Raw genomic sequence first — 22,927 nt, forward strand, 5'->3', positions numbered from 1 at the left:
TTTCCCACAATACCAGTGTTTTTTACCCTTGGTACTATTGGTATTTAGGGCCAGATAGTTTTTTGTCATGTGGACAGTCTTATACATTGTCGAAAGTTTTGCAGCATTCCTGGGCTCTACCTACTAATTGCTAGCAGCACTGTCAATCCTCCCTCCAGTTGTAATGGCCAAAACCAATTCCAAATGATGCCAAATGTGCTCTGGGGAGCAAAACCTCCCCTGGTAGTGAACCACTACCATAGAGCACAGGGTGTTTGACAGCTGGGCCAATGCTGCTCTTTGGTCCCTCAGTATCTCAAGCACACATAACCTGTCATAAATACTTGTGGTGTTTTTTTCTTGAATGAATAAGGGAGTGAATTATAAAAGTGTATAAATATGCAGCTTAAAAGTATTAAGATGAGCCTGGTGAATTGAGTTGTCATTTGTGATAATTGTCTCATGCTGTTGATTTGTAGGTGGATTTACTGTGAAGACCAACCAGTTGAAGTTTACAGACTCTTCAAATTTAGTAGCATTTCCATTTCCTCATGCAGCAATTTTGGAAGACTTGGATGGTTCTCTCTCTGGGAAAAATAGAAGTCACATTCTGGCCTCTATGGAAACCCTTTCCGCTTCTTGTTTGGTCAGTGCAAGCTTCAGTCAGATTGTCCGGGGCAGTGTCTGTGGGGAAGATGTTCTCTTTCATCGTATGTCCATTGGTTTGTAAGTAGAATTAATTATACATTTTAGCTTTCCAGTGAACATGTGTGGGTCATTTGGGTTATTGAGGCTTGTATAAAGAAATTGTTTTCTGACTATTTAAAGAATTTAGTTCAATAAAAGTGAAGTGTGAATAATTTTGATATTTTCATTCACATATTTCTGATAGTTTCAGCCTGATTCAAATAGCAGTTGTCAATATCTTTGGGCCAGATCCCATACCCATAACCTCTTATGAACATTTTAAGATAACAGCTTCTTCTTTAAAAGATTTGCAACCAACAGAGAATTTGAAATATATTCAAATTAAAAATATTATTGAGAAAATTCCAATAATGTCCATTCTCATTTATATACATGTACTTTCTCCGAGCTCTCTTTACGTGCTCACTGTGCTCCAGGGAAGCAATGGCTGATGCCTCCTATTACTTGCAAAGTTGCTCCCAGTTCATTTTCCTTGTTAATTTCATGAACTATTGGATTCGTACAATACCTTTCCTATTAATATTGAAGCAAGGACTCCTTGGTTATACTACTCAAAGTACCATTAAGTCAGCAGCTGGGCTGTTTATAATGCATAATAGGATTGCTTCTGCCCTCTTTAATTTCCAGGTAATGATTGCTGAGTGTCTAGGGTTCTCTCTTTTACCTATTTCAAATGCATTGTATATATTTAGCCACACTTATTTCCTTCCTTTATTTTAAGTGTCCTAACTCCATGAATATTAAGTCACGTAATTCAGTCAGACCACGTTGGCATCTTATTTGAATAGGTAAACTCCAGAGAGCGAGAATAATTGTCGTCAGGATTGCACTAACTCTGCATTTTGAATGCATATGGAATCAGTATCTTGTCGTTCTGTTTTGGAAGTCTCGATAATACACTGAAAGCATCAGAAAGTCACTTTTACTTTCCATATTCATTATTCTAACATTAATAGGCTCATTTCCAGTGAGTTAAATAACAATAATAGGGGGATATTACTTTTATATATATTATTTATTACATATTATTATATATATTTTTTCTTTTTTAAAATTTTATTTTTTGGTGCATATTAATTATACAGAATGGTGGGTTTTGTTGTTGTATATTTATACATGCATATAACATAATCTGATCAATATTACTTCCTAATACCTCCCCCACTTTCTAACCTTCTCTCCTCCTACTTCCCTTCCTCTCATCCGATGATTTCCTCTCTACTTTCATGAGAACTCTTTCTCTCTTTTTGTTCTTTGAAGGGATATTTTTTTATTCATACTCATGATTGGGTACAGTGTGACTTACTTTTTCTTATTATTCTTAGAAATAGGCTAATTTGAACTGTTCATTAGAGTTTTTTTTTTTTTTTTTTTTTTTTTTTTTTTTTTTTTTTTTAGTGCTGGGGATTGATCCCAGGTCCTTATGAATCTGAGGCAAACACTCTACTAAGGGAGCTATATCGCAAGTGTCATTTAGAGCTCTTACCAAAGATGACTTTAATGTATGTTTGAGATTTATGAACATTAGTGATTAATTTCCTGAATATACTTTTTTAATGAGGAAAATAAAATAGATTTTGTAGTTAAGAGGAATATTTTATGCTTGTATGATATTTATTTCTATGTATTCATGACAATCTCTTTTGTAATTGCTTTGGGACATTCTTAGGTTGTCTCTTGAAGCAGCCCTTGTCAACATGCTGATAGAATGTTCTGCAGAGCCTCAGCCTTGTCTGAGAATCTGCTTTTTGAGATCTTCATGGTAGGAGACTTAGGTCCTTGCCTTGGCGACAGATCATGCTGTCACCACTCAAAGACAGACGAAGTTGAGAAGATGATAATCCTGATGCTATGATCTAAGTTGATTCAAAAGACTCCACATGGAGTGAAAAATTCATCCTGATTTTCTTGGAATTTCCTGTTTTAACATAGAAAAATTCCAAGTCCTGGAAGACTCTTTAGGACCACAAAAACCAGGATGACTGATCACCCTTTACTCACTATGCTTCTATTTAAAAACTTCAGACTGACCCACAGGTTTATGGACAACAATCTGAATTTAATCATAGGGAAGTCTCAGCATACCTCCAGTTGTCAGTCTCTTGGCCCTTGTGTCCTGACCTCTAGGAAAAGGCAGCTGGATTAGGTGAACTCACAGGCCTTGCTCAAAGTATACTCCAAAGGCTCACCGACATCACCACTACCAGGGCGCCCCTCAGAAATTCTGAAACTCAGACTGGACTTTGGACATCCTGAATCAGAGTGCCCAGGTGATTGGTATGACAAGTTTGGGCAGCACGCATGGCTCTAAGGTCCTTCTAATTTTATCCTTCTATGATTCTAGCCTTAGCTATTTGTGCTCCGGGGCTTGATCTTTGTCCCAGAGCATTATAACCTCATTAGGAACATGTCAGAGCTAATGAGCAATTTGGATTCAGTGTAGATACAAACTTTGCTGCATTTCATGGAGAAAGGATTAATTTGTTGTGCTATTTGCCTTGGGGCAAGCACCCTAAGAGTTGATTTACAAAGCTCTCACAGTCATGATCTTTTGGGGTTGCATGTTGATGGAGATCTGATATGGCACAAGCGCCCTGCTGTCTTCACTTTTAACTGTTCACCCCCTCCCTCAGCAAGAGGTCCCCAGAGGGCAAGAGTGAGGCTTTATATAGCGGCATCAACAAGGTGCTCCTTCCCCCAAGTGCTTGGAGTGTGATTTCTTCCGTCCCCTCTCTGATCTGTTTTTACTATAACTGTAACTTCTTTGTTTGACTTCAGTGACCTTCTGTTCCTGTCCCTCACTGCCTCATTTTAATCTGATGAGTGCCCACCATTGTGATACTTTCCATTTTATAGGTTCAATGCTAGCAGCTGGTTGCATATAAATATTTGAAGTCGGTCATAATATATTTAATGTTTGGGTGAAGAATAAACTGCTCCCCTGTACAAGGCGGAAATCAAGTTTATGTCTTGTTAAAATGACAACATGCTTGATCTGCATGGTTGCTGCGTATGTTGGTCTCTCTTGTACCTGTTCTAAGAACATGCTTTCTGTTTTCAATATTCTGAGTCATGTTCCTTCTCTAGCTTCTGTTCCTAACAACCTCCCTCTGTGAACTTCATTCTTCCTAAAGAGGCAAGGGTTGGGGTCTTATTTCACAAAAGGATGTCATTGAACATTTTTTTCCAGAGCCCCCAGGATGACATGCTTTACATAGTTCTTGAATTAATCTGTCCAAAAATTTAGATAAATGATTTGCTCTGCATAGAAATAATTTTGCACAGAATGAGGATAACATTCTTGATAGATTTTTATGTGCTATTTCTAAATGTCTTTTGTAAATTCCAGTCTCTGTTCTTTAAGTGCTGGTTTACTTTAGGGTTCTGTGAACTTTCATTTTCTCTCAGCCATGTACCCATCCCAGGCAGTCTTGGTTACTTTCACGTCAGTTAAGATTCACTGATGATTACCAATTGTTTCCTCCAGTCCAATGAGTGTACACTCTGGAGCCATTTTTCTGCTGCCTTGAGATTCTGCACCGTCTAGTATTATAGCCACTAGAAACGTATGACTGCTGAGCACTTGACATGTGACTAGTCTGAACTGATGTGTGCCATAAGGGGAAATTAAACACAAATTCTTGAGGCTTAGTATGAAACAAAAACAATATAAAATAGTTTAACAATTTGCTCATGTTGGTTACACTGATGATATTTTGGATATATTAAGTTAATATGTTACTAAAAGTAATTTATCTGCTTCTTTTTACTTTCTTATTTTTTTCCTTCTTTTTACTTTCAGAGTGTGGTTACTACCTCTGACTTGTTCATTATTGCTTTTGTGGGTTTCTTGAATTTCCACTGAACAGCAATACCTTGAGTATTTCCACTAGTAGACTTAATAGTCATTTCAAACTCATCTTGCCAACAGAGAATTTATGATCTTAGCCTTAGACCTGTCATCCCTCCTTGGGTGTTTAGAATCCCGCTGAGGCAAATGTTTATCTAAACCAGAAACATGGAGTCACCCAAAACCAACTCACCTTCTTACCTAACTCATTACATTAATCATCTAATAGGTCCATTTTATTTTCAAAAAAGAAAAAAAAAAACCACAAATCAAACAAAACAAAAGAAAAACATCCTTCCTGAGTATTTCTGCTTCTCTCCTTTACAACTTGGCCCACTAGTCCAGGCTTCTAACCTGTATAACCATGATAGCTTCTGAGCATACCACTTTGCTGTGTTCCAATGCTTGAACTTTGAAAATAAAGGTCTGGTCTTGCTTGAAACTCCAGTACCTCCAGAGGAAGGTCCACCATTTTCAATGTCTCCTGGGCTTTTCATTACCTGCTCCCTGCTATGGTTCCAGCATCATCTCTCAAGACTGTCTACCTTCCCTTCAATCTGTCCTCCAGCTGCTTTCAACTTCTTTGCCCCTTTCAGTTCATGAGGTTCAGCCTCTGTGAACTCAGCATGGAGCTTGTTTCCTCTGGTAAGCTTCCCTGAGCATCCTGGGTAGATTTTGGTCTCCAGGCTGTATGTCAGCTCTTGAGGTTTGCTCTGATCAATACTTTTAGTCCCTACGTAGATCAGCAAATTGTATGTTTTTTCTTGTGCATGGGAAGGAGTGTTTATTTGTTTGTCTTAGGGTGCCAATACCATGTTGAACAAACAGTGGTTTGAAATTAGTTTTGTATAAATTAATATTGATAAAAATATTGGAGACTCCTCAGAGGCTTCCTTTGGTGTCATTATTGCTCATTTCTCTCTTAGGGGCATATTCATGAGGTGTCCCTGGCATTGACCTTTGCTTCCAAAGACAAACACATAGAAAGAAATGGAGCTGTGATTTGTACATGCATATCATTTTAAATTACATCTCTATTCTCTAGTTTTGAAAAATAATTTCAAATAAACGTATATGTCCTGACCATGTTTATTGTACAGCCTACAAAAACTCAAAAGGGTTGGTTGGACAACTTAAAACATTTTGCAAACATCTAATTTCCATCACACTCAAGCCAGTCAGTAACTGGAAGACAAAACCAAGGTCTGAAAAAGTCTATGAAAACTGAAAAAGCTAAAGAGGTCTCTAGACCTCTAGATGATCACTGCGAGGGCTCAGTTATCATTCTCCTCCATCCCAATTCCCTGTATGGATAATACCAGGGCAAGAAAATAACTACAAATGTGTGCAAACTTCTAATAGAGGGAGTGGGCTGAAGGTCCCCTGGAGAAAGAGTTGGCTAAAATAAATCTTCTGCTCAACTGATAACCTAGGAAAGCAAAAGTTCAGAGGACATTAGGAAAAAGCATTAAGTGTTAGATGCTTCTAGGAATTTTAGAAATAAAGACTGAGAATAGCATTTTAATCCCTGAGTCTTTTGGAGCAAAAATAAAAAAAGTGCCTGCATTTGTTTTTGCTTCTAATCTCACATCAGTAAAATGGGCATAATAGCATTTATCTCATAAGGTCATTGTCTGGCAGATAATAGGTGCTCAATAAAAGTGGCCTTTAAAAAAATCTCTGTTTTACATTTGTTATATACAGAGGAACATATCAGCAAACTACTACTTGATTAAAACACTATAGATTTTTATGTTTCTGAGAAACAAATGCCTGGCAAGGAAATTAAATTTGCTCAAATGTAACTTAATCCAATTCTTGCAAACAAGTGAATCATTTCCAATAATCACATGACATTATGCCAATGGAGCAAAATCTCCCAGGTGGTCATAAAATCTGGAATCATGCAGTACATAGGCTTTGATTCTTTGCACCCGAGTACCTTCTGTTTCTTCCTTCCTTCTTCTAGAAAAGAAAAGGTTAATGTTCTTGTTGATCACCTTGATTCTTAGATCTTGCTTAATATCCTCTCCTGTCGTGCTTGCGTTCAGTTTTTACCTATGCAACTGCTCTTAATGTGTCAGTGTTCAAAGTATGAGGCACCCCCTGCCTCTGTGAATGCAAAAGTAAAGAAGAGTTCAAATGGAAATTTTGGCCTAGCTTTTCGTCTAATAATCACCTAACTCTCCTTCCTAGGGATAAAGAGGCATAGCATCACTAATGATATCTTTTCAGTCCTTAAAAAACAAAAAGAAAAAAAAAACATGTAAGACAGGGAAATTTCAAGATGTATTATCCTCTAGCAGGGTTACAGAAGTAAAATAGAAAGTAATCTAAAAATCATAAAGGACCCAAACTGTGCTATACCAATACTATAGATTATTAAGTTTCATGAATAATAAAAGAGTACAGTGGTGTGCCAGCAAATGTTTTAACAACTAGCTCTGCAGAAAAAAAAAAAGACCTGGATAGTAGTATTTGCATACTTCTGCAGTGAATATACTCTCATATAAATTATTTTAAGCTGCAACGTTACGCTGAACATAGAGTTGGGAAGAGAAACTAAGAAAAATTCTCATGAGCTGATGTCAGCTAGTTCTACCGCAGTATCAGGTATGTCTGTATGTGTGTGTATATTATATATATACATGTATGCATTTTATATACATACATTATATATGTATATATGTATGTGTGTATACATATGTGTGTGTGTGTGTATATATATATATATATATATATATATATTTGAAAAGGAACAATACATAATATGTATATATGAAATGGGAGAATGGAAGATATGTGTATTAGTATAACTCCTACCAGATGCATATTGTTATTTTTCAGTATCCCTGATAAGTACTTGCCTGCATTCTGGTCACATAGCTCTGGGTATGGTATTCTGCTCTGAGGCAGTTTTCTAGCTAGATGCAGCAGATCAAGGCAAGAGATGCCATGGTGTATAAATTGGATGATGGAAGACTCTTTTCTTTGTGGATTAAGATAGAATGAGCAATAAGTAGTGCCCAAATATGACAGTAGATAATTCTATTGCAAAATGGTAGAGGCTACCTTAGAGGTAGTGCCAGGTTGGTTCTTGGGGTCCTCTACTATCATTTATTACTTTAGCCAACTCTCAACAAAGAGAGAAGTATATATTTAAAAAGTCATGGAGGAGGAATGGTCGGGTGAACCCACCAGCAGCACAAGAATTATAAAGTTGTATGACTTGACTTTTGGGGTACTCATTTTATTTTGCCTGATAATTTAAGAATTTTTAAAGTTAGGGGAAAGGCTTAGTGATTTTTTTTCCTTTAGGTTTCTTACTTTACTCAGAAGGAGCAATATTTAAGTATTTCTGAGTCAATAGTTTATATGGAGAAAAACCTTACTGATAGGCATGAAATATTACTGGATGGTGGTAGGACAGCAGATAAGATAATAACAAGGACTAAACTTAGTGTACTTTTAAAGGCTGCTCGTACAAATCCAGTCAACAAAAGCTTGTTGGTGGAGCTCAAAATTTCAATTTTTGTCTTTTTTGTGCAGTAAAGAGAAACAGCAGTAAGTGCAAATATCCAGAAGTTGCTTGCAGCACCCTTTGAGGCTAGCTATTATGATGTGTCTAGCTTAGGAGATGTGTAATTATAAAGAGTTTATTTCACAATTGTTCTGAATCAAGAACATTTAGAGCTCAATGCAGTGTTTTTGTAATACACAGAGATATGAACCCTCAGGAAAAGTAAGCTAATGGTAAACACAAACCAGGGAGTTAATATTTGTTCTCATTGGTATTGTTGATTGCCTAACAAATCCTTTGTGGGCAGTATACATTCAACAGTTTTGCACAGCACATGGGCACTAAATTACGTAACTGTTTAAGCAACTCATATGGTAAATTGGTACTTTGAGAAGTTTTTATCCAGAGATAGAGTCATATTTCTAACGGAACATATCCCTTAATTAAAAGGAGATTTTTGCCTTTAAAAAAGAACAAACATTAAAGAACCCCACGGAAAAAAAAGCAGCATGTTAGGCCTACAGTCCTTTGTCTTTTCAGTTGTATACAGGAGCTGCTGCTAATGCAGAAGGAAGGGTTAACATTTAAAATGGACTGGTTGCCTCCTGATTTCTTGCACATAAAGCCATGAGAAGTTCAGGGAGAGACTTCTTCGCCTAGTAATGAAGCTCTCTGCTGCTAATGGCCCATGCAGACTCCCTTGGCTCCTCCAAATTAGAAATACTTTTGTGCTCCTTTGCTTCATTAACAGTAAAGAGAGGGAGATTGGTGGCTATTTAGGGCACAGGGAAATTGGTGGCTATTTAGGGCAAGTGAAATTTGTAGTAATGATGGTTGGTAAATTCTCTTCATGGTGTTCTTTGACTCTTGATGTTCTTTTGGTGCTTTTCAGAAGAGCCCACCACTGTCAGTGCTGGCATTTGGCCTAGAAGGATAAAAGCTGATGTGACTTTTAATATTTGGCCCCTGGTAATGGTCAGTGTGAGGCATCTTGCTTACCAAGAGATGGGTCTTTTACATTTTTTATTTGCTCTTTGCAGTGTGCCCTATGACCATATCACCAGCTGTGATGGAGGGATGTTTGATAGCCCCCTGACCAAAACTGGTGCTGTTCATGGTTGCCTGTGAATTTGTCTCCTGAATAAACCTTGGTTGAAGATGGATCAGGTGGTTTGATAAGATCAGAATTCTGAGAGAATATGCCTGGCATGAAGAGGGAAGAGGAAAGTTTAACTTAGGATCACAGTGTGCTCTAGTGCCTTTTTGGGTTGACCAAGGGGACAGCATCACTGAATCACATTATTGGTGCTGACTGGAAGGAAAAGAACCTCAAAAGAATGTATAAAGGCCTGAAGACAAGTAGAACTTAAATGCTGTGATTTCATTGTTTGTATTTGAAGAAGGGGACGTGTTTGTAAGGGCCTTTAGAAACAGGAGTCTTGAAATGCTTCTTTCAAAAACTGAAATACCAATCTATAGAAACCGAATCAGAAGAAGTAATATATAAAAATTGGTTAGTGAGTGTGGTACTGGTAAAATTTTGAGAAATAATTATGTCCAATTAAGATGACCAGGTAGGGAGATTCTTGGGGCCACATTGATGGCATTTCTGAAAATACCTAATTGGTTGTATTGATATATATTGATATAATAGTTTCTTAACTCTCAAGGAGATGTGGGGGATTGGTAAGCAAAGAATGGCAAAATATAAGCTGGTGAGGCAGGAGGAATTAAATGGGAACAGATGAGTGTATTTGAACAAAAGGAGTTTTGTTGTTGGATAATTAAAATAGAACTATTCTTTAGTGGCCCAAACCTGAGTCCTAGGCTGTAACCTTTGTCTACAAACAACATTGGGCTTTACCAACTGCCCCAACACCTTCTACACCAACTCTCTCTGCAGGCTATGGCTGGTCATGAAACCACCTAGTTTGACTGGCCAGTGGCACAGCCAGCATCTGTGCAGGCTCTAGAAGCTCAGGTTCCCAGGTCTCTTCTTTCTTATTCCACCAGTATTCAGTGTTTCTGAGGGCCCAGGAAAATGGTTGTGGGTTTGGCTGGGGATTGCTTGGGAATGTGTAGAATCCAAAGCGTGAAGACCATGTAAGACCAGAATAACCACCTGTCCTCCACCAGGAGACTGAAGACTGGTAATTGGAGCCTAAAAAGCAAAATTCAGGAATACCTGGAAAAGAGGGGTCCTCAAGGAGATGAGGACTCAGATCTTTGCAAAGTCACTGGACAATGCCCAGATTGTTCTATAGATTGACGGGGTATATTTTGCTGCTGATGGTTTTATGGTCAAGTGTGAGTTGGAGCAGATCATATGCCAGTCTGAAGAGTGACATCCATGGGCTTCCCAAGGTTACTGATGACACCAATACCACTTAACTGTAGCTGGAGATGGAAATTGATGCTCCTGGAAGGAGTTGATATTTGTGAAGGAGATTAAGGAAGAACTGAAAGGTCTATAGCCAAGAATACTAGTTCTGGGTTGACAGAATAGAGGAATGCCCCCAAATATCAGGACCTAAGCAAGATCGTGGAAGAAATGTGGACCAAGTATGATTAGCTGGCTCAGAAGAACTGAGGAAAGTGAAACAAATAGGACCCAACAGAATGAGGAGAGCTGTAATCCCCAGAGATCAGAGTTCCTGAGATGAAGTTCACACAGCTGAGAAGCACAGTCCAGTCCTCAGAGATTGACCTTAATTCAATGTGATATCCAAAAATCAGGTTGGAAAAATAGCCTGAGGGATGTGGAAGTCTGTTAAACCATGCAGAGGGAGAAATTCAATAGGTCCTGCTATACCTAAAGCGCAGTCTGGCACAGACCAGGAATAAGAGACCCTATTGAACATCAAGGTCAAGGTGGAGGCCAAGATTGCCACCTACCATCACCTCTGAAATTTGGAGAGGACTTCAATCTTAATGATACCTGGTCAAAACAACTCCTTGCAAACCATTCAAAAGATCACACTTCACAGGATTACACATGACAAAAAAGGCGTCTGAGACCAGTGACACAAAAGTACTCAGGCATTGAGGCAAAAGAAGCAGTGTTCCCTTAGGGGAGCAGGGGGGCAATAAAAGTTCAGAGGTCATTGGATATATGAAATTATTTTCCAAAGTGTTTCAATTGTGAGCACTTGAGTAGAATAGAAAAAATATGGGTTATTAAGGAAAAAAATTAACATTTTCCTGAACCAGGACCCACTACTAGTGCATATGATTTGTCCATGACCCAAAGAGTTTTTCTGACCACTAAATATAATGTTCAAGTCCTTGAGATAAACATTCTGTAGATATGGGTTGACTATATCAAATTCTGATAACTTAAGATCAGTTGCTTATTTCCTTTGATGAATAAGTTCACAAGAAATATTCTAACACCCATGCAGTTTGCTAGCTGGACTTCTCTGTTGGGGAGAAATGTTACTCAGTAGCCAATAGGAGTGTGCAGGTACATTTCACACTTATTTCTTCATTTGACAAATATTTTATTGAACTCCCATACAAAAGACAGTTTTATTTATTACTGAAATTAATTGGAAATTCCAACTTATTGATTAGTTTCTCCTGGATTTAGGACTTACAATTCTTTATTCAGATCCCATTCATCTCTGTGGAAGCTGAAAGGATGCACTTTCACAACCTGAAACACTTGAACTCATTCTCAGGATGGTGGGGAGTCCCATCCCATCCTAACTACTGACCTTGGTACCTATTACAGACGACTTATCTACCTCTTTGATTTCTTAATTCTCACCATCTCTTCTTATCACATTTGTTTGCATTTATTCCCCCAAACTTATTTTTATTTATTAAATATATTCTCTAGGCAAATCCTGGGACTGAGGGTTTCACTCAGGGGAAGAGATAGCCAGGGATATTGAAGACAAATAGCTAGAAAATACAAGAAAGACAATTCAGCATTCTAAAGGTGTTCTAAACATTACAATTTTAAAATAAATTCTATAAATGTAATGGTTTTCTTTTTGAGGATGTGAACACTCAGAACTAGAAGTGGGGACAGGGTGAAGTACCATGGAGGCAAGTCATGCAATGGCCTGTAAGTTAGAACAGAGGCTCTGTGTGTCCACCCTGAGCTATGACTATAAGCTAAGGATTGTCCAGTTATTCTAATTTAAATGCTGATGAAAATGGAGCATATGAACTCTCAGTATTTCAGGCCCGAAGAGAAGAAGAAATTATCCCCTCCCCCAAGATTTGTAAAGGTACCCTTAATGCTGCATAGAAAATATGGGGAGGGCTGGGATTGTGGCTCAGTAGTAGAGCACTTGCCTAGCATGGGTGCAACCCGGGTTCGATTCTCAGCACCACATAAAAATAAAAGGCATTTTGTTGTGTTCCATCTACAAAATAGATTTTCTCCCTCTCTTTTAAAAAAAAGAAAATATGGGGAAAGAGTAGTTGCTTAATTTACAAATTATCCCACCACCAGCACTTTTATTTCATTAACAGATTAAACAAACACATTTACTCTCACCAGGTGTAAATGTGTGTATGCATGTGTGCGTGTGCGTGTGTGTTTGTGTGTGTGTATCTCAAGTGCTATATTGACAAGTCCTATTCTCTGTAACATGAAAGCTTTGGGGAATGTTTTAAATGAACAAATACCACGGATAGGCTTCTAGACATACAAATAAGTTGGGAAGAATGGCAAATCTTAAGTGAGCTGTAGAGAGGTGCTGTTGGGCATGGTGATGCCTACTGAGTGCTAAATGTAGATGATCTTTTAAAGTTTCACTGTACTTACAGGAAGTTTATGTGCACTATCCTTGTCTCCATTTAAAGTTGTGGTTCAGTGGTAGAGCGCTTGCCTAGCATGTGTGGGGCCCTGGGTTTGATCCTCAGCATCACATAAAGATAAATAAATAAAGGTATTGCATCAATCTACAAATATATATATATATATATATATATATATATATATATATATATAAAAGAAATAAAAATAAAGGAAACCAAAGCTTAAACAGAGTTAGTCATTTGCCCAAGTTCATATGCACTCCTGTGTGCAGATCTACTTTTCTAACTTATATGTATTAGACTCCAACTTGCTGAAGCATTTAACATTAATAAATTTCCCTTAGCTGGGCATGATGGAACACCCTTACCCAGGAGGCTGAGGCAGAAGTAGTGCTTGTACCCTGGAGCTCAAGGCCAACTTGGATGACAAATCAAGATCTCTCCTACCAAATAAAAGTTCCCTTTTGATAATATGCCACCATATTATAAATTGACTTTAGATATCCTCATGTACCACTTCACTTTGAAAACCCAACATCCTCCTCCTCAATTTCCTCTATTTTGAGAATTTAATTATCTGCCCACAGCAAAATGCCACAAAGATTCACATGAAAACTGAACCAAAGGGGAAAAGAGTCATAACATGTACTGATTAAAAAAAAAACACTTTTGTTTTATTTTTTAAGACTATTTTGACTCACTTTTAGAGACTTAGCATGTGACTAAATCTATTTATGTTCTAATAGAGACTTAAAAATCACTTTCTGGAATGGGCTGAGTAGAACAACTTGGGAGACATTGGATCATAAATTTCTGTCTTATGCTATTTACATATTTCTGCCATACTCTGCATCAGTTCCTCCATTTGCTAAAATGTAGTTCTTGAAACCCTTTATATAAATTAGAATGACACTGTTTGCTTTTGGAAGATCTTATCATGCATTCTTCATTCATATAACAAACACTATCTGGATGCCAGGGTCTGCAGGACCCAGTGCTGCACAGCAGGTATAAAGAGGCAGAAGAAATATCTCTAACTTAAGGATTTTATAACCTATATTTTTAAAAAAGCAAACTCAAAAACACTGAGGGGCTGTGCTAACAGTGAGCACTGGACAATAGGCCAGCCCACAGAACAGGCACCAGATCACCTCTTCCTTCTAGGGAAGGCTACTGAGGGCTACTTGCTAGTCAGTTGAAGAGGACATTTTAGAGTCTAGGCACGTCAGGTTCTGGACTTCTATCATTGCACACCATAGATATATCTAATTACTCAAGGTAATGTGTTTCTGCTGTTAATAAACTTGGTAAATGGGCTGAACTCATTGGCACATGCCTGTAATCCTAGTGGCTCAGGAGGCTGAGGCAGGAGGATTGCAAGTTCAAAGCCAGCCTCAACAAAAAGCAAGGTGCTAAGCAACTCAGTGAGACCCTGTCTCTAAATAAAATACAAAGTAGGGATGGGGATGTGGCTCAGTGCTTGCGTGTCCCTGAGTTCAATCCCTGGTACCCTCCCAAAATAAATAAATAAATAAATAAATAAAAACCCAAACTTGGTATATGGGAAAATTCTGACTGTAAACATTTCTTTGTTAAAATAATCGTATATAGTTCTGGCCCATGTGAACTCACTGAGGTAACATGACATGTATTAGTGAACTTAGATCTGAGTGTTACCAACTGCAGTGTACCAGGCCAGGGTAATTTGGAAGTGATCCAATGCCAACTTCCCTCTGGAGTGTTTTGATCCACACAGTGACTGCTAAAACCTCTACAGATACTCAAACGATGTGCCTAAGACACACAGGAGAGAATAGAAATATGATTATAATTGATGGACAGGAAATACACTAGATCCAGAAGGGACCAATAACCAAGAAACGCTTTTTTTCTCTCTTTTCAAATTACCCTAGGGTTAATTCTCCTGATGTTTCTTATGATTTAACCTTGAAGGACAGCAGAAATAAGACAACCACTGTCAATTATGTACATGACACATTGTCCAACCATTATGGCTGGATGGCTCTGCTTTTGGATCAAGAGACCTACTCATTGCAATTTGAGAATCCTTGGATCAACAGATCTTTGCAGGTAATCCCAGGGATCCATTCATTGGTTGGTATATCTCATCCCCAATATGTGATTCTTGTGTTTCCTTTTGTGAAGTAATGAGTTGCAAATATTAGCATCGTCTGATGCTGGGGAAGAAAAGTAAAGCTGCATTTTTACTAGGTGAATATAACTTGAATATGAGATTTGGTTGGTTTGTTAACTTGAACATTTCAGAATCTGCTTAAATCCCATCTTAAATGCAGAACGGCTCTGCTTGAAAGATTTAATTTATTAAATCAATGAAAACAGCCTTGCAGCATTATCTAGAACTGCATTTGTAAAAATTTCAGGTTAAAAACCAAGCAGTTTTTATACCCCAATTTGTAGCCAGAGAAAATGTTTTAAGGAGGCATTTGTACATTTCATACTGCCACCTTGTGGTCAAAGATTAACTTCTCAAGCAGAGGTCTCAGTCCACAGGCTGGGTGGGTTGAAGGAGTCAAAGGTCTTGGGGAGCAAGAAGGAATAGCTACATGGAAAGTGTGTATATTTTGGGGAAAAAAGTAATCCAGTGGATCCCTCAAGTCTCTTTTCTTCCTTTAACACAGTTCTTCCTGTCTCCTACACATTTCCTCAGTCATGATCCAATGCCAACTTCCCTCTGGAGTGTTTTGATCCACACAGTGACTGCTAAAACCTCTACAGATACTCAAATACCTAAAAGAGCCTATTTTAGGGAGAGAGAAGCTGCTTTAGGTGCATTATGGTTATGAGGAATTCAGAACAGAATCTCCCGATCCTTTCACCACTGCCCTCAGCAAGTATATTCACCTCTCTTTCCTTCGCTTGAGGTTCCTCTGGGAACATTCTGGGGAGTTTTCAGAAAGTAAAGGTGGTGGGATGTGGCTCTGGAGGTGGGCATCCCAGGTGTTATTCTAGCTCAGCTCTCTCCTGTTTTATGAAACAAAGCAAGTTACTGAACCTCTTCTTGCCTCAGTTTCTTCCACTGTAAAATGAGACAGTAAGAGTAGCAATCACAGAGGGTCTTTTAAGAATTGAATGACTCTAATGACTAGTGACTGAGGGTGCGGTGATTGCTCTAACACTGCTTGCTGTTACTGTTGCAAATGCGTGTCACTCTGTCATTGCCTGCCTCTTCAAGTTGTGAGAGAAAACTGGGAAGGGATTCTAGATGGGGCCCTGGCTCTTCTAGATGTTTGACCTGAGACAAGTCAATTCACTTGTCTGAGCCAGGGTTTTCTTCTTTGCTAACCGAGGTGGTTTAAACAAGATGAACTTGATGGCTTCTTTCAGTCTCCCTGTTCTATGATTTTGTAGCTATGAAATTTTGTTTGTAGTTTTGAACTTTTTATGGAATAGATTTAAGTAGGCCCAGTTCCCACAAGAAAAGTTTTTGTTTCTAAACTACTCCATCTGTGTTCTAAACTCTTGGGTTTTTTTTTTTTTTTTTTTTTAGGGGAGAAAGGGGTGTTCTTACTAAATGATTGTTATTTTGGTGTTTTTTTTTTTTTTTACTTCAAGTATGAAGCAACATTTGACAACTTTGCTCCTGGCAATTACCTACTGCTGGTGCACACAGACTTGCCACCTCTGTCTGATATTTTTATAAGATGTGGGAGTCAGGTGGGTCAGTCTCTGCCATCTCTGCCATCACCTGGGCGGGACCACGGCTGTGACTGGTTCTTCAACAGAAAATCAAGGCAACTCACATATCTGGGTAAGTATTCAACTGGGGGAGCATTTTGAGGGCATTGAATCAGAAACCACCATTTATTTTTGAATTCCAGACTTTTGTGCTATGATGTGAAGCACTGAAGGGAACAGCTATGTATAATTTATAATTGAATGAGTAGGCTCTGAAATAAGATTGCCTGGGTTTAAATCCCAGCTCCGAGACTTAATAAGTAGGAGACACTAAGCAGGTACTATTTCTAAGTCTGATCCTCCCAATACCTTCTTATTGTTCATTTTTCATAGGATCCCAATGTTAAGATCAGGATTGTCTACCTCTTTTGGCTTCCTGGAGTTTATGTCTCATTCTTTTTCCATCCTAATATCAGCACTGGTCACTCTGAGAACCTTGGTGTCCACTTGTACCAACCTCATCAACTCACTGTAAGACCACTTCTTATATGGTCTGTAAGAAAGAGAATCTGACAAAACTTATCTCAAATGATGACTTTCTCATAGATTGCTCTTAATAAATCCTGGTCAAATTCAGGGTACCTTGTCAGTATGGCATATCCCCTGCCACAAGCCACACTTGGTCCCAGCCCCTTGTCTTTCCCACCTATGCCTACCCATGTCACATCAGGGTCTGGGACTCTTCAGTTTTAATTGCACCAGAGAGGAGAGTCTGGAGCTTTCTCAGTTTTCAGTTTCTTGCCAATTGGACTATCATGTTTTCTTTATACTGAATTTTACCATTTACATTTTATTTCTAATTTAATCCATCCATAAATATAACCTAAAACTATTAAAACTCAGGATGGACAGAGATTGCTGACAGCGTTTTACCACTGGAGCCAAATACAGTCATTAAGTAAGAGCAAATAGTTGCCATTAACTTTATAACTATTTACTTGCTATGTACTCTTGAAAAAAATCAATTTTAATTGCTCTCTTTCTATTACTTAGCACACTTCTGAAGGGGCTGTCTTTTCCATTGGTCAGGTTTTGTTCATGAACTGCAAGCTAATTTGAATACTCACTTAAGCCAAATGTTTATGACACAAAGGAAAACCAATCAAATGATGCAGCCACAGATTTTCTCCCCCTTTGCTAGCATTATTAATTGAATTAAAGCAAGTCATGCCATCACACTTTATGTTCACTTCTTTGGTATAAATGCACATCTGTCTAAGTATCTTTACCTGTGTGCATATGTACTTATGCATAGATGTATATTTTTGTGTGTGCTTACATATGACATAGGTGACTATTTTAATATAGTTCATTAGGTAGTCTTTATTAATTTAAGAAATATTTGTATCAAAATGTCCTAAAATATCTACCTTTATTTATGTTTTGAGTAAGGAACAGGGAGTCACAGAAGGTTGTTTGAGAGTGTCTTAAACCTGGAGACCCTTGCTCCCTGAAGAGGATTCCCAGTAGTAGCTCTCATGGTCAGTGGTACTGCCCTCAGCAGCACAAATGAATGATACAGCCACTTCTCTTCCCATCTCGGGGCTGGCCCACTGAGGATGGAGGATTCCAGAGGAACTGAGGCTTGCACCACTCCTCCATGGAGGTTCCCCTGCAGCTGCATTGGGTTGTGTAGATTTGGATGTAATTTTTGTATATCCTCTGCATAAATTTACAACATTGGTAGGGAGGTGGTGTTAAGGTACCATGATTTCTGCAGAACTGTCAGCATTTCCCAGTGCCATGTGGCAGGGAGGTAGTTATTGTAGACAGTATCCCAACAAAACCCCAGGAAGTAGAGTCCCAGTCCTTGGGCCACACATTTGATATATTGATTAGATTGCTACTTTTATCTAATTGTCTTTTCCAGACTCTATAACTCTAAAATTTGGACTGAGATAATTTACATGAAATACCTTAGGCCAAGACATCGATGTCTACATGGGCAGGTGCTAGAATGGAAACGCATGGGAGGAATGGTACCAACAGAAGTTTCATTCCATTGTAGGGAGCTCCTCCACCTCTTTCTCTGCTGTTTTTTCCCGGGTTCTGGGGGTGCTGCTCCTCTCTGTGCTGTTATTTCATTCCTAGTGCTACTTCACTGATGGCTGCGTTTCATTGACTTTCTAAGTGAACCCTCTTTGTATTGTTTGCTTGCAACCTCAGCACATGCCTCAGGACAGGAAGTTTTTACAAAGTCACAATTATCTGTGTTTTCCCTATTGGGCTGCTTCACATGTGATTAATCTTAGACCCAGCTGAGAATGGAAAAGATCCGAACCCAGGCATTCTAGCTCCTGGCTATGGATCCCTCCACTAGAGTGTGCTGCCCACTAAATAATCATTGATCACTGACCAAAGAGGATGGGGGGGGGGGGTTGCTAGGCAGGGTTATGGACGAAAACTTCTCATTGATCCTCAGTAACAAAGAAAAAAGTGCTGCATGTATGTTTTGACTCTTGTATTTCTCTTTTCCACCAAGTCAAGTTTTGTCTTTGTTCAGCCAACATCCTTATGGAGTGCTAGGTTTTTGAAAAGTTCATAGCCAGTACTTGGGGCTTACAATTTTAATCAGTGACTGACTGGCTGTTCTATGTAGGGCATGACATTATAATTGTTCCATGCCTTTACTAGCTTCATTTATACCACAAGATTAAGAGTATTTACTTGTCTTGAAAATGTGGTATTAAATGCTCAAATATAGTATGATAAGCATGCCATATTACTTTACTAACATTTTTCTCAAGAGATTAGTAGGTTTTTTCTTTTTCCCCAGAAAATTACCAACATTGTGCATCTTGATTTTGGTGTGCATGTGATCAGTTCTTTTTCTTCTCTTTCTTTCTTGTTTTGGTACTGGGGATTGAACTCAGGGACACTTGACCACTGAGCCACATCCCCAACCCTATTTTGTATTTTATTTAGAGACAATGTCTCACTGAGTCTTTTTCTTTTTCTTTTTTTTTTTTTTTTTTACTAGGTTTTGTAAAAGAGTTGAGGTCCATGATCATATGACATTAATGGTATATTGTTTCCATGACCGAACTTGAATACCACTTAAGCAATTGTTATCTGTAGAATAAGATAACTTAATTCATTTGAAAAAAATATCTCTTAAGGAGTTTGGTTCAGGTTGCCTTTCCAAAGCTACTAAACATTTTGCTCGAAGAGCTTCTTACAAGAGGCCACAAGTTTAAGAGTTTGTGAGCTATGGTTGCATTAGGAAGCAGCAGGAGCAACATTGGATGTGATAAACTGTTAAGAATGACTCTTCCCAATACTACTTGTCTGCCATGCTTGGGAATGAGTGTGACTGTAGAAAAGTGTTCTTTTCTCATTGACAAAGTTGGGAGTCAAATCCAGCAAGCCTGTTTCTCCCTCCACACAGTTTCCCTTACTGGCAGCTTATGCCTCTGCCTCACAGAACCAGTTCCCTCTGCCTCTTTCCCTGCTGTTTTTTCCAGGGATGTTTCAGTTCATGGTGAACTATTTTTATTTTTTAGTTACATTAACGCTATGAAATAATTAGTCAGCTAATTAATCTGGTTTACAAGCTTTGTAGGATTCTTCAGCTGTCAGTCAGGCCCAGGCCCGAGGCCTCCCTCTAGTCTCAGCTCTCTTGCTCATGTGATTCCTGTTGCCATGGCTACTGGCTACATCTGCTGACACCCACTCTCTATTTATTGCTTAATTAAGAATTTCACGCTCAGCCCTTATCTGCCTCTAAGAACAAGCGCACACTGTTAAGAAATTCCAAATTTAGGCCCAGACACAAGGAAAGCCTTTCTTAAGGGCTTGGCTGTATGGAGCCTCTCTAACGATCCTCTCGGCATCCCAGCCGCCACCCTTCAATCAAAAATCATTAAATGGGGCAGAGATAATGAGCATGTAGCATATCAAAAGAAGGATGTTTGCTTGGTCCAAAGGAGGAAAAGCTGCTAGGCCCCATGCTCAGCTCCACTTCAAAGGGAGATGAGACCCCCTCATCACTGGGGCCTGATAAAGCCTCATTTGTTCTGGGCTTGACTTATGCAAAAGGTCTGGTATGTCAGAGTCCCATCTCACAGACGTGAGCTCCCCCCCACCTCTTGCTTCCACCTCCACCAGCCCCCGCCCCAGCCTTCCCCACACTCGTGTGTCAGCACTTAGGCAGCTGGGTCCCCCAAAGCATCAGGCGGAGCGTATAATCACTGACTCTCCACTCACAATGGACACTTGTAGGGGGGTGACCAGGAGGAGGTCTTCATCACAATAGAAGCACAATTATTGCAGCTGCTGGGGAGGGCTGTGCTTCTTCCTGTAGAAATATAATAGGACTTGCCCAAAACAGGAGGTGAAGGTTGGGGGGTAGGGATGGGGGTTGAGAGGGGTGGAGAAACAATCTTGAGTTGATTATTCATATTCTGACTCTTGGAAGCCCAATGTGGAGCCAGTGGGGTTCCAGCAGCTGCTCGTACACAGCCCTCTTCTAATAATTGTACATTCTGTCAGGGGTCAACTTACTTTTGACCCTCTCCTTTTATATTGGTAAAAGGCTCTTTAGGGCAAACTGTTGGGTTGTGGCAGGGTGCATTAAATACTCAGAGCCCCTTCCCTTTGCTTTATCCCCCACCCAACCAGCAGCCGGTGATAAATTCATATCAGATGCTGCACCATTCACAGTTGCCCTCCTGAGTTCACACAGCCCCCACTCAGGCAGCAGAGATGCAGAGGAAGCTGGGATATTGTGTGAAGCAGCAGCTGAACAGGTCCGCCTGGGAGGCTCCAGAGGCTCCTGCTGGACTACCTTCTTCTGATCTGACTGAAAAAAGCCCTCTCTTGGCAGGCTGGCCAACCCACGTGTCCAAATGTCCCCCTCACCAAGATAAAGGCTGGCTGTGTGTCCAGGAGCCAGGGCTGTGCTCTACAGGGTGAGAGCACCGTGGACAGGAGGACAGATGGATTTAATTGTCTGTGCCAAGTTGCTTTGAAGAGCTCAAGTCACATCACACAGAGGGATCAGAAAATGTGCTGTTAACTTTTGGGATCTGAAATTAAAGAAGCTTTCCTGAGTTGGAAGCCAGGCTCAGGATCCTGGCTGTTGTTCAGGTTTTCTGTTCTCAGCGCTGGCTGATGCCCGGACTCATCTGTTCTTCAGGGCGGCTGGAAGACCCCGTGTGATTCCTTGAGAAGGAATTCTGTTAGGATCTGAGGAGGAGACGGGAGTCCACTGGCTCCCCTGACCTCTTGGGAGGATTTTGTAGGCAGAGCGGAATCATAATCTTTTGCAACTCTGCAGCCATTCCCATGCTGAAGCCCTCTAAGGCAATCTATAGCATTCTAGTTAATAAATTAATTTACATTCTTATAGAAAACTCATTCCCCAAAGATCCCCAAGGACCTTTACCAGTAATGTAGAGGATTGACTTGAGGGAAATGTACTAACCTTTGCAGCAAAAATATAGATAATGGAATAGGAGGTGGGGATGTGAAAAGGGATTTTGCCTCTTGGTTAGAAGCAACTTCTCCAAAAGGAAAAGATGTGGGGGAGGGGAGAAAGGAAGGAAGGAAGTGGGGGTGGGGAAGAGAGATAGATTGAGAGAGGGAAACTTAGAAGTCAGAATTTAATGGACTTTTTAGTAATCTTTCAGGTTAGGGAACTAAGTCTCTGCAATACTAAATGGCCAACTTTTATTCACACAGCTTATAGGTGGTGCAACCAGTACTCAGACTCAGGTGTTTTAACTCTGGGAACATTGCTTTTACTATGATGTTACTTAAACAAACAAACAAACAAACAAACAAAAAAAAACTATGCTTTTGTAACTACCCTTTTTCCATTTACAAGAAAACTCTGTACTTACTAGCTAACATTCTGCTTCCTAGACTAGATATACAAGCACCATTGTTATACTTCTGTTACATTCTTTTGCCTCCTATACTACCATATATTTAATAAATATTTCCAAAAACCAATTCATAACTGCCTTATTTTTAAAACCTAACTTCTTATTCATATAAGCATGGATTTAATGGGCTAGTTCTTTTTTCTAAATACCTTAAAATTCATAGCCACTAAAACAAAACTTTTTATGCCATCAAGATGGTCACTACATGTTGTATATTTAGGGAATATAACGTGGTGGTCTGCAAGGTTTTGGTTGAGTTCATAAAAGGTGGCTATATAAGGATCTTTTCTATCAGGGTCTTTCTCTTCACTTGTTAAGCACACCTGCTCTTGTGAACGTGCCATGTGTGAGTATGGTACAAGAGAAGTTGTATAATGCCTTAAATTGGCATTTTTAAAAATTATCTTAAGGGCAAGCTGGCAGAATGCTTGTTCCTAGGTCCCTCCCTGAAGTTTGTGGTTCTGTAGGTCTGCAGGAAACTCAAGATGTCAT

The 22,927-nt window shown here is 39.3% G+C and overlaps 1 protein-coding gene across 6 annotated transcripts in view; it reads left to right on the forward strand.

Annotated features, from left to right (window-relative positions):
• Window positions 1–22,927, forward strand: part of Pkhd1 (PKHD1 ciliary IPT domain containing fibrocystin/polyductin) — a 420,823-nt gene that overhangs the window by 195,670 nt on the left and 202,226 nt on the right. For all 6 annotated transcript variants that reach the window (XM_046458594.2, XM_046458595.2, XM_046458599.2 and 3 more), the window contains 3 exons: window positions 459–705; window positions 14,744–14,921; window positions 16,425–16,620. In XM_046458594.2, the coding sequence (XP_046314550.1) occupies window positions 459–705; window positions 14,744–14,921; window positions 16,425–16,620 (621 nt within the window). The remainder of the gene's footprint in view (window positions 1–458; window positions 706–14,743; window positions 14,922–16,424; window positions 16,621–22,927) is intronic.

This window comes from Marmota monax, unplaced genomic scaffold, assembly GCF_021218885.2.
Source record: "Marmota monax isolate L192 unplaced genomic scaffold, Marmota_monax_Labrador192_F-V1.1 WCK01_AAM20220418_F8-fsc00191, whole genome shotgun sequence".
Taxonomy (NCBI): domain Eukaryota; kingdom Metazoa; phylum Chordata; class Mammalia; order Rodentia; family Sciuridae; genus Marmota; species Marmota monax.